This window comes from Haliotis asinina, chromosome 5, assembly GCF_037392515.1.
Source record: "Haliotis asinina isolate JCU_RB_2024 chromosome 5, JCU_Hal_asi_v2, whole genome shotgun sequence".
Lineage (NCBI taxonomy): Eukaryota > Metazoa > Mollusca > Gastropoda > Lepetellida > Haliotidae > Haliotis > Haliotis asinina.
The window spans coordinates 6,843,311-6,862,086 of record NC_090284.1 but is presented as its reverse complement, the minus strand read 5'-3'; the positions used below and the strand labels follow the sequence as shown (position 1 = coordinate 6,862,086).

Below are 18,776 nucleotides of genomic sequence, written 5' to 3'. Positions count from 1 at the left end.
AGCAGTAATTAAGAGGTTCTTCGCTGTATGTCTTTTGTATTTTGTCGTATTTCGTTATCGTTTTACAATTGCTTTAGGTTCGACGTAGTTCCCCATTGATTTCTATATTCCCCAAACCCTCGACACAACGTCCAAGACAAAGACGTTGCAAGAAATGTCATGAATATATCTCAGGATCGAAAAGATTATTCTTTAAAATGCATGCCCAGTGTTGCTACACGTACTCAAACAACAAAGTATATCAGTGAAACATGGAAGCTAACTAAAGCACCTAAAACCAATGTTTACATTTTCATAAAGGATTCTGAACTATTTTTCCTTCCCCCCTATCACTAATTTGCTCGTGGCTTAAAGGTTTGAAATTTGTTAATTTTCGAACGAAATACTCATTAGAAAGAGAGATAATGTTTTGTTGACTTTTCGGAAACAGCTCATAGCGTCTACAACTCATAACGAGGCGACTCGAGCAGGCAACTTCCGGCGGCCATTGTGTAACTCGTGGAGAACGTTTTGCCGCTGTGCGGTGTTTCGTCAACAGAGAATCACGTCGATAATGTTTACACCGAATCCTTTGAAAAGACCTTTTGAAGGAGGAGACAATGTCTCTGGTAAACAATTTACTAGACCTACTTTTATATGAGTCTGTTGACATTAAAAAACACTGTTCGAGAATTTGGGCTTAGTTGTGTGTAGTGTAGAAACTGTGCCAGTGGGCCAAATGGCACCTTGTCAAGAATCTGAATCTGGTCCAAGTGATCCCACTACACATTCTTGTGCGTATTGTTCACAGTCATATAGGACCACTTGATGCATTAAGCTATTGCCCACAATGTAGATGTTGACCTATTTTGTTACCATGTAGTCTGTCAGTCCCCGAGCCATATTATTTTCCCAGCTGCGTAGCCTTCACGCAGTCCCTGCAGAGCTCGTGCCCAAAATGAAGCAAGTTCATTTCCCTAGGTTCAGGATCTCCACTTTGAGCTCCTTTTCAAAAGAAATGGGTTTATTGGTTACAATTTAAATTGTATATTCAGAGAATGCTGTCTAGCCACAGGCTCACTGACTTTGCTGACACACGTCGTCATATGCCAAATGTGTACATTGATGCTCATGTTGTTGATCACTTGATTTTCTGCTCTAAGTTCAATTATTGACAGACCCATACAATATAGCTGTAATCTTCCCGAGTGCTGTGTTAGGGACACCTGCAGTTTACGGATCCCTGCCTTCGGCAGTCACCCGGAAGTAGAATGTATTCTATAGTAACGTGTATGCGCCTTTGGCGCGAGCTTACTGCCTTTGGCAGTAAGCGACGCGCACAGCGCGTCATATATAAAAGAAAGCACGCGAGAGCGGGCTGATCTCCGTTAGGAGGCATTTTAGACGAAATTAGAGGTCATTTTCGTGTTTACTGGCAAAAGTTTAGTTTAAAACTTCGTCTGAAAGACGAGAGTTTTAAACACGAATTTTAGTAATCCTCCAAAACATTAATCCAATCGTTAGTAATCAAAGGGAAATCCTCATGACGTTCCTTTTCTCTGATTGGTCAAATGTGGACGCACATGTCGAATGTTCCAAATAAGGTAGTGGGTTACTAGGAATGCCACAACTTGAATGAGATGGGATATGTGCATGCGACAGTAAATCATAGTAAGGAATTTGTGAATGCAGAGAATGGTGTGTGCACAAATAAAACTGAGAGTACGTGGAGAGTGGTGAAAGCGTCCCTGCCCAGGTATGGAACTGCTAAAGGATTGTTTGATAGTTCATCTTGAGGTAAAAATATTAACGTTGTTTTGATGATCCTTTTCTAACATTTCTTGCGTTTATCCGCCGTGCGTTTGACCCCCCCAAAAAACCATGCATACTTTAAAATGATTGAAATTGAAAATAAAGAAAATGGTGTTCAGGATTCGGATGAATTTAATGCAAGCGGAGGCTTGTTCTTGTAATGTAAGTGAAGCGTTTTGATATTAGACATCAAATAAACTTACCTCTTTTTGTTTATTAGGAATAAAAAAGAAATGCTAAGTAATATGTAAAAATAATGTAGGGGGGCACCTGCCCCCCCCCCCAAAATAAAAAAAATCATACATTCGGTTTGCACTGGGAAATTGTATCGTGATCTTAAAAAATGAATAAACACTGCAATTGACAATACCATGACATAATACTGACCCTAAAATAATGTTGAGGAATGAAGGTCTTGAGCTGATTCTCGATTATAACCCATAGGTAATTTAATAGGTCAAACAAGGCCATAAAACAGCGGCAGTTACTCGCCGGAGTAAACAAAAAATGGCTAGTGCTCGCTTAGTGCTCGCTTCGATGTAAATATGGCTTCTGCGCATGTCCGTCACGTACACTTCCGGGGACCCGTAAAGTGCAGTTTACCCCTGTGTTAAACTACAAATCAAAGTCATAATCACAGAAGTGCCATCACAGAAATCAAAACGTTGAATGCCTTGCCTTTGGCCACACATCATAAATAATCTTTGATCTATGGACACTTCCAAATCAAACTAATTACCTGTGCTGTCATAACAAGAATGCCACAGGGATATTGTTGCCTTACTTGTTTGTGTATCAATCGCTGACATTTGTATCTGAAAGCTCTTGTACAGGATGTTCTTGGTGAAAGTTTAAAATCCATATTACATGTATTTCGAACAAGAAAAGCAGGCTATCTACAAATTCCCTTTATCACATTTTTCCTTTGAAGATGTCAATCATGATGTCACAAAACATAAGGATTCAGTGTAATATAGTAACAGGTGTACCTGGAATATTAACGTTTTGAACTTTTTGATTGTTTTAATTGATCATGCAGGGGTTTCAGTAAGACATGTCATCAGTGCTAGAGTTTTCAAAACCTAGTATTCTTTATGAGTATACATAGCGAGATTGAGTTAGAAGAAATTCACATAGCTTAAATGAGGTGCTTTTAATTTTTGCTGTTATATCTCAGTATTATTGATAAATATAAATAGTTATGCTGTTGCTTGCTACATTGGAACATTGTGTTATGTAGTACCCAAACATCCATGACGAATGAATTTATGCATTTGAAGACATGGGGTGGTCTTTAACTTGTTTCGAATAGTGCTTCAAATACATACATCAAACCAGTTTTGCAAATCATTTCCTATAGATGATGTTGTTGTTAAACTAAGGAAATCTGAGAAGAGCTGTTTAGTTTTTCTTTGATCATTTGATGTATATGTACTCAGAATAACACTAAAATGAGAGAGATTGCCAGCAAGTAACATTATGTGGTCAGAACTTTTTTTATCAAACACCTGCTAGATTAGACACCATTGTTAAATTGTTTACCTCCAACTAGTCTCCATCTCCCTTTCAGCCAGCGAGATATGGTGCCTAAATGGTCCAGGAGTCCACTCATTGCGTTAGCTTTTTTTTTTTCTCTCTTAGGTTGGGGTGCAGGAACCAATACAAATGTAGGCAACAGTGCTAGCAAGGCAGAAGAAAGGAAGAAGAAGAGACGAAGTCGATGGAATACTGAGATTGATGACAAGACTGTTATTCCAGGAATGCCAACATACATTCCACCTGATCTCACTGCAGAGCAAGAACGACAATACTTGGGTAAGAATTGGGTCAAAACACTTTCAGTCATGAACAATCCTCAGTTATTACAAAGTTTATCTTGATAGAAATGCACTTTAATGTAAACAGTGAGTTTAAGTTTCAGATGCAAAAGCTGGTTTGGTAACAATGAAGATATTGAAGGACATTGCTTGAATGACATTTTTTTTTGTACTGTGTGAATAAATGGCAATCAACAGGTTGCTTTTGTTTTGTCATGATGTATATGATAGTGAAATGAGTTGAAGCAATTATTGTATTGTGAGTCAAATGAACGCATTTCAATGCTTGATGAATGATATGCTCTGGATTTAACTTAGCCTTTTTGTGTGTTGTGTATTTTCATACGCTCTACTAGCATGTCTATTAAGGAAAGACTTCAACCAATAGTACAGGACAGTGAGATTAGTATCCTCTGCTAGCATTAGATCTTAAATTGACATGTCACAATCTACTGAAAAAGAAAGAAACAATGTTTGGCTTGTGAACCTGTGTGATTTTAAGAACAGATTGGATTGGTTTGGTGTTTAACAATGGACCAGACAATCCAATGATTAACAACATCCGCCTACTGGGTACAGTATTAATGACATGTGTCAACCATACAGCCTGACCACCCAATCCCACTTCTTGTCTCCAATGACGGTCGTTTGCTGAAGACCAATTCTAACCCACATCTTCATAGATTGGAACAGATTGAAGCATCTATTGATCACTGTAAATTTGTAGTGCATTTGACATATTAGGGATCATCTGCACCATATTTCTGAGAGAAAGGTGAAAAATATGTTCATAGGATTTATACTTTGTTCTGTGTTTGATCAAGTATAATTTATTTCAACATGTAGGGGCGGTGCGGTAGCCTAGTGGTTAAAGTGTTTGCTCGTCACTCTGAAGACCCGGGTTCGATTCCCCACATGGGTACAATGTGTGAAGCCCATTTTCTGATGTCCCCCTCTTTGTTATAGCTGGAATAATTACTAAAAGCAGCATGAAGCTAAACTCACTCATTATTTCAACATGTTCAAAATAAAAGAAGTGAGTTTGATGATAGCAATGAGAAACTCATCGTCACATATCTATATCACGTTACTATTTACCATGTTTACAGTTAAAAAGACACCAAACTAAATCGAATAAATATCTTCATTATTTTCATGCTGAAAATGTTTTTACCCACCATTGTTTTTTCATGTACATGACAATCTTGATGGCTAAATACCTTTCTTGCCCACAGGATAATATAATATTATGTTTTCACAAAAGTACTCCCATACAATATTCATAGTGTTTTGAATTCATTGACCAAATATTTCAGAAGGAAAGGTAAGGCTACCTGAAAATAATTATTTAATTTTCAGGCCCCGCTATTGCAAGATTCTAAATAGTTTGGTGTAAATTTCACCATTCTGGACTAGTCACTCGTGTTTAGGCATGGAATAAGTCTTCATGGAAGTAGGTCCTACTGCAGTGTTGACTTTAATCATTTTATGTTGTTAGATATCTCAACAAAATCAGTTGTGATTCTGTCACACTCTTTGTCAATGCCAAGTATTTCTGTTAGCAAACTAATGTTTTAAGAAAATCAACTAAAAAATTTATCAAAACAGACATATTTGTAAATATTTAGTTTTTACTGTTTAGTTCAGTTCTTTTAGGTCAAAAACTTCTTGACATGTTCTTTGCAAAAAACACAATTTTCAGTGTCAAAAAATCATTTCTTGAATGTTTTATTTATTCTATCTCACTTTTATGGTGTTGTATTGTTCTCAACATTTGCAATATCAATACTATAGGGGTAAACCCTCTTTATGGTTCAGTCATTGTTGCAGGAAGGAATAACGTATCGCTGAAAATCCTACACCATTGGTCATTTTCCTCCTTGCTGTTACCTAAACCAAAGAGAAGCAAATCCAGTGTGAAATAGTTCCAAGTTTTGCTAATGTTTTGTCAATTTTAGAACCCTACCATGCATCTTCATGAACTCTTCTGGTGTATATATAAGTGTTTTCGTGTATAAACAGGGGAAGTGTGGTAACCTAGTGCTTAAAGCATTGGCTTATCACATTGAAAACCTAGGTTCAATTCCCCACAGGAGTACAACATATGAAGCCAATTTTTAGTGTCCCCTAGTATGACTTCACTAGAATATTGCTAAGAGCAGCATGAAAAACACTCATTCACTCATTCTTGTATAAATAGATAGTTCATTCTACCTGCTACAAAGTGATTAGAGCATTGTTAAATATACATTCAAATACATTACTCAACAGACTCAAAAGAATTTTGAACCCGCAATTCTTTAATGTTGCTGCATTTGACGTGTCATGACATTAAATGTAGAATTGAACTATGAAAGAATCTAGTGTATTTTAACTTTTCAGCATGTGGGGGCTGCAGTGTGATTTTGAAACTAGTTTCAGTGTTTTCCCTTGATTAGGTAAACATTGTAAGATGCTGCTGAAAGTGACCGTGACACGTTATCATCTCGTCGCTTTTTCTTTAGGAATCTGTGATGAAAAATTCAATCTCAAATTAGCAGAAAGTCTTGAAAGGACAGTCCAGAATGGTTCTCGACAGTTACTTTTGTATGTGTTAATGAACAAATGCTGCTATTTTAACCACTTGTATTACAGTGCACCTACAGATTGAAGAAATAAGTCGTAAGCTGCGCACTGGGGACCTTGGCATTCCACCAAATCCAGAACAAAGGTTTGACGCCGGAGGGTTAATCCTAAATGTCATCTGATTTTGTCAACAGCGGCTGCCTGAGCATGGGAGATTGGCACAAACATTGCTAGAATAATTCTTAGATTGTCTCTCGTTACGTTTCTATTGGCTAATATTTACTTTTATTTTACTGATATTCATAATTCAGTCTTTCTTTTCTTCATTTTGTTAAAATGTGACTTGTTACACCTGAAATGTATTTGACTATTTTTCCAGATTACCAAGTAATGACAAAATTTTCAGCTTTAGGTATTTGTGATGTTTGGAAAGGATAAACAGTCAGTAGATTTCATTATTTGGTAAGCGTAGAAAATGATATTGATAAATGATGTAGATTCTCGATTCATTGAAGTTTTGAAGTGTGGGAGCAGAATATGAAATTATGATCTGGTAGATCAAACTGAAATGGCAAAGCTTTGTCAAAACACAAGTTACATGAGATGATTCTTCACAAAACATCTGCACGGTACTTTCACTATCATTCATTAGTATTCAGTGGTTATTTTTGACAGACTTGTTATGTTTTAACTCTGTTTCATTCAAAGGGACCATTTTAACTAGCCTTGTTTTGGTTGAAGGAATGATGCCTTTTATTCATTATTCATAGTCAGTTCCAGTTTTATTTTATCAAATGTACTTCCAAGGCCCATGAAACATTTTGTGTCATTTGTAATATGGAAAGTGAATTTCATCAAAGATTTAAGAGTTAAAATGAGCAAGTGAACTTGACAAGCAATGAAGGATCAGTCATGCGTGTTTGTGCCAATGAAACATTTCAACAAGGTGGGACCATCGCAACTGGTAATGGTTGTATCTACTACTCTTGTGCATTAAATGTTTTAACAGAACCTGCAATTTATGTAACCCTTTCTTCATTAAGAATTTATTAATGAGTCTAACCTCAAGTTGCATCACAACTAAGCAGAGCATAATTTGATAATATATTATCTGCCATATATCTATATCAGTATTATTTGGTTACTGTTTTTAAGAACATTAAATGTTGAAACTTATCAAAACACTGCAGTATACAGTATATAGAAAGGGGAGATTTCTCTGAAATTTTTGCTACAACCAATGCTACAAACAAACTGCATGTAGATTAAATCTAAAAGACTTGCATTAGAAGTAAATGCTAGAATATCCTCCACAAAATCAATATGTCGCATATTTGTTTGCATGTTCTTGTATTGCAATATGTTGGCTAGAATATTCTTTGAAGTAAAGTTATACTTATGCTATCATTCTGATTCACTGAAACTGTTTGATGTTGATAAAATGTCAGGTTTCTAAAATTATCACCAAAACTGTAACAAATTTGAGGATTCCTTTCCCATCTCAAAAGTGCTGACTTGATAATAAGTATCATCAGAACTGGCCTGTTCATGAAATTTATAATGTCAAATTTGTTATCCAAATCTTTAGGGCTCTCACTGTGGAGTCAGTTGTGAACATCTCACACATGACCATTATTGCTATTCTATAGCATTTGTAACTAATCTGAACTTTTCTCCCATTGATAATTGACTTTTCTTTTAAAACAACTATGCATGAGTGATAATTGAAATTAGATTTGTGAAATAATGACTATACTCTCTTGATAAATGACTCAAGATCTTTTCCAGCGACAGAGGAAGTCATAATATAGTTGCCTGCTTTCAAGTCTTAATTGCCTTTCTCTTGACAACAGTCACATTGACAGCCAATTAACAGAATTATTTATCAAAATGCACATGTTTGAAAGTATTGTCATCCTTGATTTTCTGTTAGTCCCATCCTCACTGGCGCATGACAGACCAAAGTTACTGCCAAGCTGTGGTGGGTTTAGAGTGCATGTTCTCTTCCCAGTGCACTTTGATATTTCACCTTTCTGTATTTAGTAATTATTTTTCTCCGAGTATGAATTTGCATGTAGCACTTAACTACATTGAACTAACAGAAAATATTCACCCTGAATACACATCAACTTCTTTGTTCTCAAAATCCAAGATGTCCTGCCATATGTGTTTTTGGCTCGCTGCAAATTAAAATGTCTTTGGTTTTTGGTGAGTAATAACATTTGTACTTGGAGGAAAAAAGTGAATAATCCCCAGTCCTTTCCTGCACTTTCTGTTGCAAAGTTATATAATTAAGATTACAGTTGTTGTGTTGGACAAAATAAACTGCAGACTAAACATGAATGGTCAGGCACTTGGGTAGGAATGGCATCATTCAGTTCAAGAGGTACTCTTTGTCCTTCTAGTGAACGATGGAGCTTGTTACATGTAGGAGATTTGTTCAATCATTCAGTGCGTGAAAGGTCAAGAAATAATCATCAGAACCATTCAGATCATAAGAACAGAGTTTCTTTTAAATGTTACCCCTTATTTTTCTTTCTTTTTAATCGTTAAGTCTGAATATTTCAGTGAATTGAAATATTGAATGTTTAGAATGTATGAAAAGTTTCCTACTTCCAATCATCTACAGATTTGTGAAACATACTCTAACTTAACTTCTCACATGCATGGTTATGAAGTAAATTTTGTTAAATATAATGCCTAACAGTTATGCCTAGCTTCAGGTTTGCGTGCAGAAAATCCTCTGTATCTGTCGCTGTTCCTTTCTTCTGTTATCAGGGTACATCATAGCATGTAATGTGAGCATTCTTCGTACTGGGTTCTGTCCCTTCCTGTACCTCAGTCCCATCTGTCCATGCCCCATATAGTACCGTTCCTCAATAGCCCTGCCGCTAGGAGTCTGTCATGCCAGTTGTGGTTGGGTTCCTTTTCTATGTTTTTATTACATGCTTGTTGTCTGCAGATCTCCTTCCCCGGAACCGATTTACAACAATGAGGGGAAGAGGCTGAACACGAGGGAGTACCGGACACGGAAACGTCTTGAAGAGGATAGGCATAAACTCGTGCAGGAGGCACTGCAGTTGAATACAGACTACAAACCACCACCAGATTACAAGTAATAGAATAAAAGCAAAATAACACGATTTTCTGACATTTCAGCTATTACATGAAATGTATGAAAATGTTATACTTGCAGATAATTTATAAAATACAGTCGTTATTTCTTTCTTAATCTTGATTGTCATGGCAATAACAATTACTATCAAGACAGTCCATAATTGTTTTCTGGTTATTTAAACTTCTCAATCTCCATGGCTGTAGGCAGGAAGTTATATTTCTTTATCTGGTAATAATTACACAATCGTCTTCTCCCGAATCAAAGAAATGCTTCTTTGCTTAAGGACAGCTTGTGTTGTCTCCAGCTTATGAGATTTATTATTTTAGACCTCCAGTGGTGCGGGTCAGTGACAAGGTGATGATACCACAGGAGGAGCATCCAGATATCAACTTTGTTGGTTTGCTGATAGGCCCCAGAGGAAATACTCTGAAAAACTTGGAAAAAGATGTAAGTGGATATAAAAATCTGTCAGTACTCTTAATCTTGTTATTAATTTATCATCACTTTCTTGTATTGTGTTTTGAGTTTACTAATATTGAATCTTTCAGTATGATTGTGGTTTATTCTTTTGCAGACTGGTGCAAAGATCATTATAAGAGGCAAAGGATCAGTAAAGGAGGGTAAGATTGGTCGGAAAGATGGGCAGCCACTGCCGGGAGAAGATGAACCTCTTCATGCGTATGTCACAGCTAACAACCCGGAGAATGTGCAGACTGCTGTTGAGAAGGTAGTATCATCCAGTGTCTATTCTAGGACACGTGATTGCGCGATTCACGCTAATAATGATCAAATGGCGCCTCATGAAAACAACAGCGTGAACTGTCGCGCATAGTAATTTGCTCCCTAACTGCCTTTCAAAAAACATACGAAAAAAGCTTTATATTGACAAGGAATGACTTTTTAAATCGATTCGGTCGCAGAGTCAAGTTCGAGTGACAACATGTAAACATAACAGAGTAACCTCCCTTGGTTAAAACCACTATCGGCACTGGGGAAACTAAATTCCATTCATATCAGTATGAAAATAGAAAACATATTTCGATGAAGTTATGATTTGATTAATTAATTGACATCGTTAGACTATGAACTCTGAACATAGTGCTTGTGTACAGCGCTTGCAAACCACAATTTCGTTGATCTTTTTAGAACATCAGTTCGTTTTAGCTTCGTTTTCAAAATCAGACAATATTATCACTTGAAGTTGCAGACAACAAATGAATACGAAATTTTTATTTGCAACGGTTTGTGGTAATTTGGCGTGAATAATGCCACTCAAAAGAATGAAAATAACTGACTTTTTTGCACAAAATACCACTGAGAAAGCAACAGTGTCCGCCATGTCTCCCCAGACCGATACGTCTGTTAAGGAGACGTGTGAATGGAAAGACGAGCAAAACCCTGAGACTGACCCCGGTCCATCCGACTCTTGAAAAAAAAGCCAAACCAGGTGGTTTTGAGAAAAAAAATGGTTGAAAAAATGGCCATGGCCCTCTCAAAATGAGCTTGGTGCTATGATATGTGACTATTGTAGCCAAAATAAAATGAGCAATAGTTTCATTGGTGGTAGTTGCAATAACTTTCGTACATTCACACTATTTTGAAAGACGGTAATACAGGTATTCCCCCCTAAATTTTCAAAATCTCCCCTCCTTTATTTGTAAGGGGGCGACAAATTCCCCCTAGATTTTCAGTTCTAAAATAGACACTGTCATCTGTTACTGTCTTACTGCATGAAATAGTCAGGTGTTGTAGGCAGCTTAACATAAAATAATCTCTCTACCTTAATTATTGTCACAGTTGAAAATTGAAAAGTATTGACTGAATCAACTTGAAGCCAGTGTGTCAGTCCTTGTGATCAAACTCTCTTACGCCCGTGAAGGTCCAGTTTAGAATGTGCTTGTCCGCAGAAGCGACAAACAGGATTGGTCCACTTAGGTGACACATGTCATCAGTTCCAGTGGCGCAGATCGAAGCTCATGCTGTTGATCACTGGATTGTGTGATCCAGAGTTGATTATTTACAGGCCGCCTGCTGAATATTGATAATGGTGTATGATAATGTGAATCAGTGTTGATGGGGCTATCTCAGTATCCTAAGATTTATGAGGAACATGTAAATGTGAATTATTTCCAGATCAAGGAGATTATACGACAAGGTATTGAAGTCCCTGAAGGGCAAAATGATCTCAGAAGGCAGCAGTTAAGGGAGTTAGCCCTACTCAATGGAACATTGAGGGAGAATGATGGATTGGCGTAAGTAAATGAAAATGGATGAGAATTATAATTATGAAAAAGACCTGAAATATTAGATGTTTTGTCTTTTCCAAGTTAATTATAGACCGGTCTTTATTTCGATACAATACCTCTCTGCATGGTAATTAGGCAAAGATCAAGGCTTAAAATATATTATCAATCAAACCAGTATATCTGACTTCAGATCTCAAAAATGAAGTATGACTATATGTTCCCAAAATACAGCAGCACCATATGTTTATTTTTTTCATACTTCCTGTTTCTGAGTGTTGTCACATGTGCAAGAAAAAGGTTTTACCTTCAAAGGAATATTTATATTCTGTTGGGTTTTCATGAGTCAACATCAAAATGTCTAAAATTAGGTGGTGAAAAGTGGAGCTGAAAAGTTGGGGATTGGGAAAGGCAAGGGCCATATTGCCATTTTGCACATTAGAATAAAAAATTACAGCAATAAAATATGGAAATTTATTATTGATACAAGGGTGGTGACCCATTCTAAATTCAGAAAATGGCTAATAATGCTGAAAATGGCCCATTGTCAAAGTTCTCCATCCAAATCACAGAAAGTGTTTGAAAGCTAACCGTCTCTATCTCTTCCATAGTTCCATATTATGAAAAACATATTTTCTTGCGACATAATTAGAACTACACATCTATGTTGTGTATGATATTCCTAAATTTGACGTCCATATTAAACTGTGATTTATCAATATGATTACACTTAATAATAGAACAGCTGATTCCTCACTTTTTATGTCTTTTGTGTAATATTTCCTGTCCATGAATAATGAAATGACTAATCTTCTTGTATTATAGGAAACTGAAACAGTTACAACAGGCACAGACAATCATCACAAACACAATCATTTGTACAGTGTGTGGGGGCACAGGTCACATTGCACAAGATTGTAAAGAGAAAAAGTAAGTCTTTTTATTGATACTGTTCATGTGTGCTGCTGCGTAGTTGACCTGGAAGCATTGAAGTGATATATCAGTAATATGTTGCAGGGTTTTCTCAGTGTCTGATTTCAAGACGGAAGTATAAGAATATATGGATGAATTGTAATAGGCTGTTTATCCATATATAGTTTTCCTTCCTAACTGCTCAAACATCTAAAAACCTCTGAAAGACATTGGCTGATATTAAAGCATATGTCTACGCCAAATATCAGTGGATATATCCATATTGAAATTATGTAGGTTTCCAGCTTATCATGGTAACTAACTGTTTAGCTGTTTCAAAAAGGACTAGTATTTTACTTATTAATAGGTTGATTAAAGGAAACCCTTTTTTACCTAGATTTGCATTACATTCTTAATTAATATACATATGAATTTCAGGAACTGAAAAATGTTCAGAAGCTTTCTAATGTTCAATATGTATAGTGTGGCCAAAATCTATGCGCACTTTATTTGTGATTCTAAGATTAATTTTCCAAAATGTTGCACATTTACTTTATTTAAACATTGCCTTCTTTTTAATACTGAATTACTATCACCCCAAGCGAAACCATCTGCTGTTACCATTTTTTGTGAAATGTTATGAAGGTCCATTAAACCTTGCAGTTATTTCCAAATTTAATTATTTGCAGTGAGAAAACGAGCAAACTACCATCTAGAGAAAAACATGTTATTGCATTATTGGATGTTAATGCATAGTCATTGTATGTTTCAGGCCCGGAGATAGTTTCAGAATGCAGCAGACTCCCATTCAGTCACAAGCTGATAAAGCCAAAATGGACAGCGAGGTATGAGTACTGTATTGTAGGGTTGGTTTGTTGGTTGTTAACGCTACACTCAGCAATATTCCAGTATATTCCTTTAAATAGACAAGTCTAGACCAGACAGTCCATGCCCCAGTGTATTAGTCATTGAATCGATCCCATTAGTCATTTGTCTGTTAATACAAGCATGGGTTACTGAAGACTAACTCTAACCCAGATCTTCATGATGGTGACACTAGAATTTGCATGTACTATATTCACTTTATGCATATATTTTGTGTAAATACGTATTCTTTTCTATCATTATAGAAAATGATTATGTAAAATAATGGTTTAGGTCGAGTAAGCTGGCTGCCTTGTGGAACCAATGCTGGAACCAATACTAAATGAATGATAGTTGACATGATGTATTGTGTGGAAGATGTTCTGATATTTTTTGTTGTGTTTCAGTATATGTCTCTGATGGCCGAGTTAGGAGAAGGTCCTCCACCTAAAGTAGAGAGGCCAGCTCACGTTTTCAATCAACCCAGACACTCTAACTTCAATCAACCACCACCAAATCCTATGGTATGCCATATTGACCAAGTATATTTCATTTCAGTGCAACGAAGCCATCTGTTAGCTGTTCACATCTTAAATTTTGGTATGATTTCAGCAAAGTTAAAATCCTTTCATTTATGAAACACAAATTGATGATGAACAGTATCATACTGAACATACTCATTTTTTTGACATTTTATTTAGTCTTGTGCAGATAGTACTTCATGATGAATTGTCCAAGAAATGCTGAGATATTTAGATCATCATTTGGCCATGTCTGTACATCTAATATAAATGCAAGTACACAAATTCATAGCAACAATGCAGTAATCTGTAGCCAAAATATATCTGACTTGTATTTTATTTGTTATTGGATGACTAGCTAATATACAGATACTATAGGTGGTTTCAACTCTTTGCTTTAGGCAATCAATCCTCCATGGCCTCAGAATGCTAGTAGCAAACCTAGCATAGGGCCACCCGCCTTCCAAAACCCACAGCAACATCGTGGAGGAGTGCCTCAGGTGAGCAACTCTTCTCAAATGCAACAGCATGGTGTGATAAACACAGGTATACCCCCTGGCGTTCCTCCCCCGCAACAGTTCACCACAGCTCCTTCTCTAGCACCATGGCAACAGCCTAACAGTTCTGCACAGTCTGGAGTGACAACATCGATAGGTAAGTTGTAACATTTTAATAATGCATATGAGAGACAACTAATTGGAGCTTAGGATTACTCTGATGATAACAATAACTACTGAAATGTGTTCATATATGTATGGCTAACCACCACACAAGACCAACAGTTACTTTAATGAGGTACTTGACTGCTTGGATTTAATGCCGGATTTGTCAGAGGGTCAGACACTTTTCGTGAACACTGCAATAATCCTCTCATTTAAAAACTTGCGTATCACTTTTAGTAGGAAGAATGAATTGTTACCAAAATAGGAATGGAACACTGTGGAAGGGTAAATTGATGACCATGCGTTCTTGTTGAAGGTCCCGGGTTAAAATAGGCCTTCAGCAACCCATGCTTGCCTTAAAAGATGACTGTGCTTGTAAGAGGCAACTAACGGGATCAGCTTTTAGGCTCGCTGACTTGGTTGACACATGTCATCGGTTCCCAATTGTGCAGATTGATGCTCATGTTGTTGATCACTGGATTGTCTGGTCCAGACTCGATTATTTACAGACCATTGCCATATAGCTGGAATATTGCTCAGTGCAGTGTAAAACTAAACTCACTCTAAGATCATCTGATTGTAGGTTCAAATCCAGTATTTGCCTTGACTGCTTTACGTTGCAAGAATTGTGGTGTGCATGTTTCGCTTGCATTTATTATGTTCACATAAGTGCTTGTTTTTGTTCTAGGTGTTCCCCCTCCCCCTCCTTCACTGCTGAATCAGCCGCCACCACCTCCACCAAACAACCAGCATACCTCCACACCCTGGCTGCAGTACTCACAAGGTTTGCCCTTACAATGAACCTGGATCATTTCTCATGGGATAGATTTACTGAAGTTTGGTAGTTGATGAAGATGACATAGTCTTGCCTTTCCAAAGATTAATGGAATTTGAAATCGACTTTTGACTGAAATATACTTGTTTGAAAACAATTTGTCTACCATTATAGTTTTCTTGTAACATAATATTTTGGTATGTTCAGCAGGACCAGTTCCTCCGCCACCACCATCTACAACAGCTCATTGGCAGACACAAACAACGGCACCACCTCCACCATCGAATTTGCCTCCATGGCAACAGCAGGCCCCTCCCCCTCCTGTCCAACCCCCAATGCCCAGTGGTGTAGCTCCGCCACCACCACCAGTTAGTCAGAGTTACAACCCTGTACCTCCTCCTCCACCCCCACCTGGTGGCTTTGATGTTAATCAACTGGGTGGTGTCAACCCCATGCTGGTACCACCTCCGCCGCCACCACCCCCTTCATCTTAAGGCTTTCACAATTAATGGAATCACTTGAAGTGAAGTATACTGCATCCCAGTTGGTTTTCAAGTAGGTCCTATATCAAATTCATCTCTTTTTCAAATAATCCAGACTTAATTGCTAAGAGGTACTGTACATTCCACAATAAAAGCTGCTTATAGTAGAGAAAGAGATTAATCTTTTGCGGTCTGAATCTGCTCTCAGTGCAGTGCAATGCCTCCTAAGAATGAATAAAAGTGATTGCTAAAGCCCTTTGTTTTTGCAAGACATGGGAAGATGGGTTTATGTCCCTTATTGTATAGCTGTTTTCTTTGTACATACATGCACCTCTTTGATGGTGAGGAAATATCATCATTTGTGCTAGTCCCAGTTTGTTTTGTAGAAATGTGATTAATTAGAGGTAATGAATTTTTTCCTCCAAGTGCTGTTGACATCTGCCTCTGATAATTCCATATTACTTTTGTGCCAGGTTTGCATTTCATGACATTCTCATCCCTTTAGTGAAGTACAGTCTGGTAGTGGATATGGATTAATCTTGTTCACCATGTACATGCATAGCTATGCCCAAATGTAAATATTTCATTTCATTCAGTTAATATTGTGTAGAAATAATTTCATTTTGACCACATTTTTATTGCTAAAATAGTACTTCCATGAATTTGTACAAATAAATACAGGAAATAAAAATGAAATCAATGAGATGGTATGGTTCATTGTTTGTCAGTGTGTGAACTATAAGTTGTCACTGAACATACAACATGCTTCAACCAAAGAGGCTCAACATCAGTGTGTGAACTATAAGTTGTCACTGAACATACAACATGCTTCAACCAAAGAGGCTCAACAAGTTACATGTTCAGTCCAGTCCACTATGATAAGACTTTCAAAGCAGTCTGTTTGTGTCAGCTAAGATAACTTGAAGCAAAAGGCCTTTCTGTACAGTTACTTATCAAGCGAATGTTGGTTCATTTATTTGAACTAAAATGAACTGAAATGTTGCTGTACTTGGAAAGCAAAGTTTTCATCAAGTCTGTGATTCACATAGTGTTTTCACCAGTCTTCCTCCATCAGGTCCCACAAATAGTTGACTGTGAAGAAATCTGACACCTGGTTCCTGTCAAATGAAAATGGACGCACACTGTTTTTGTCACACATATCTGATGAGCTGTTAAGGAAAACTGCTGCTTCTGTCGCATTACTGAAACATTGGAATTTATACAAAAGATGAAGTAGAGGCAATTCTTCATTTACATGTAACAATACTATCATGCCTTGTATCGTATCATTTCATTTACAAATGTAGGAAAGTTGGAAAGAAATCAGCCAGCAAGTGATTGCCACTAAGCTCAAAATATTGCTATGGTTGTACAGCAGTCTTGGCTTTGTATGCTAAATGTATGAATGTATCATACAGTGGATTATCAAGGGTTGACCACAGGCCCTCGTGTCATTGTGATGATTAAAGATGTGTTTAAAAAAATATATAAATTTTGAGATCCCCCCACCCAATTTGAAACACTTCACAGTACAATATATCTGGACAAGGCTGGACACTTCGGTGTACCCCACCCGCCTGCTTTGCCGATCGCTACACTACCGTCACATGCAACTGATTAAAACTTCCATCTAAACATTTTCATGGGTGATTGGCCTATCGATCACCACCCATGAGACCTAACAGTTCCTTACTGTTATCCCCAGCAACACGTTTTGCAGGGGTTATTAAAATGTGCTTATTTATCTTTTCAATAGCAGAACCCTAAAACCGTTCAATATTTCTTCACCAAATTTGACACATAGATTGGTCTAGAGGTGTACTGGTGCCTTTCGATAGTTTTGGAATTCTGAATAAAATATTTTTGGCGTTTCCATGGCAACAAGCCTGACAGCCTGAAATTGGAGGATATTGATGACTGTGTCTTGTTATTTCTACAAGTCGACTGAGAGCTGGTTTTGACCCTCAACTAAACGATCTTGACACAAATGGCAGACGATAGCAAGGATGAGAAGGCCACATAAAGGGGGTGTGGTCAAAGCAAGCCGTCTCCTTTACCGATGCTTGCTATCGTCTGCCATTTGTGTCAAGATCGTTTAGTTGAGGGTCCAAATCGGCTTTCAATCAACTTGTAGAAATAACAATAGAGTAAGTGAGTTTAGTTTTACACCGCACTCCACAATATTCCCCCTATATGGCGATGGTCTGTAAATAATCGAGTCTGGACCAGACAATCCAGTGACCAACAAAATGAGCATCGATCTGCACAATTGGGAACCGATGACGTGTCAACCAAGTCAGCAAGCCTGACCACCCGATCCCATTCGTCTCCTCTTATGACAAGCATAGTCGCCTTTTATGGTAAGCATGGGTTGCTGAAGGCCTATTCTACCCCAGGACCTTCATGGGTCTAATAATAAAGAACTGGTAGCTGTCATGAGTGGTGATCAATAGGCCAATCACCCATAATTATGTCTAGATGAAGTTTTAAGCACACTGCATGCGATAGTAGCAATATATATCCAGTATCAGCCACCCAAAATGATGTGGCCGCCTCAGTTCAGACTGTGATACTAAGACATTACAAGTCTACTCTAAAGGTGAAAATCCATACCTTTTGGGGTGATCATCCCCAAATGGTTTTCGGCCACCTTCCATATTTACTGGAACCTCTGTGGTTATATCACCCCTAATATAGTTCCTGGACCTGTATGTAGACTATGTAGAATAATCTTGCTGCAGAATGAAGGGAGAATTGTGTACGTCTAAGACACAACTTGGCATAAAATAATTTCACACATAAGGATACATCCTATGACTTCATTGGGTTGACAATCATATCGCCAACGGATATTCGTGATGTGGCTGTACAGATTCACATCATATCTGAAAGCAAAAAAGTATTTTTTTCAAAAAGAACCCCACAAAAACAAAACAAACAATGCATCAACCTATTTGCTTTGAAAACGAGAAGAGCTGCACATGTGAGTATATTAACATGGTTATGTTGTCACTTGAATGAGATGT

At 37.4% G+C, this 18,776-nt stretch overlaps 2 protein-coding genes across 6 annotated transcripts in view; one reads left to right on the top strand and one right to left on the bottom strand.

Moving 5' to 3' along the window:
• The first annotated feature begins 439 nt into the window (after positions 1-439).
• LOC137283470 (splicing factor 1-like) lies at positions 440-16,455 on the top strand. 2 transcript variants are annotated; one of them, XM_067814984.1, is made up of 13 exons: positions 440-608; positions 3,433-3,606; positions 6,243-6,318; positions 9,136-9,288; positions 9,618-9,738; positions 9,866-10,018; positions 11,425-11,543; positions 12,360-12,464; positions 13,219-13,291; positions 13,718-13,834; positions 14,233-14,485; positions 15,182-15,277; positions 15,476-16,455. In XM_067814984.1, the coding sequence occupies exons 1-13, from the start codon at positions 554-556 to the stop codon at positions 15,760-15,762; spliced, it is 1,782 nt and encodes a 593-aa protein (XP_067671085.1). In that variant the 5' UTR covers positions 440-553; the 3' UTR covers positions 15,763-16,455. The 2 variants fall into 2 exon arrangements, with proteins under 2 accessions (XP_067671085.1, XP_067671086.1); XM_067814985.1 differs by having other exon boundaries at positions 461-608; positions 15,479-16,455.
• Positions 16,367-18,776, bottom strand: part of LOC137283475 (kinetochore protein Spc24-like) — a 19,935-nt gene continuing 17,525 nt past the window's right edge. For all 4 annotated transcript variants that reach the window (XM_067814992.1, XM_067814993.1, XM_067814994.1 and 1 more), the window contains exons 4-5: positions 18,559-18,635; positions 16,367-16,911 (exon numbers count right to left, since the gene is read on the bottom strand). In XM_067814992.1, the coding sequence (XP_067671093.1) occupies positions 16,805-16,911; positions 18,559-18,635 (184 nt within the window). In that variant the 3' untranslated portion in view covers positions 16,367-16,804. The remainder of the gene's footprint in view (positions 16,912-18,558; positions 18,636-18,776) is intronic.

What these genes read in the sequence shown, in the direction of transcription:
- LOC137283470 (XM_067814984.1), top strand. Translation starts at nt 554, where the DNA reads ATGTTTACACCGAATCCTTTGAAAAGACCTTTTGAAGGAGGAGACAAT. An exon ending in AGGGAGAATGATGGATTGGC is followed by an intron (nt 11,544 to 12,359) that starts GTAAGTAAATGA and finishes CTTGTATTATAG; the next exon opens with GAAACTGAAACAGTTACAAC. An exon ending in AACCACCACCAAATCCTATG is followed by an intron (nt 13,835 to 14,232) that starts GTATGCCATATT and finishes TCTTTGCTTTAG; the next exon opens with GCAATCAATCCTCCATGGCC.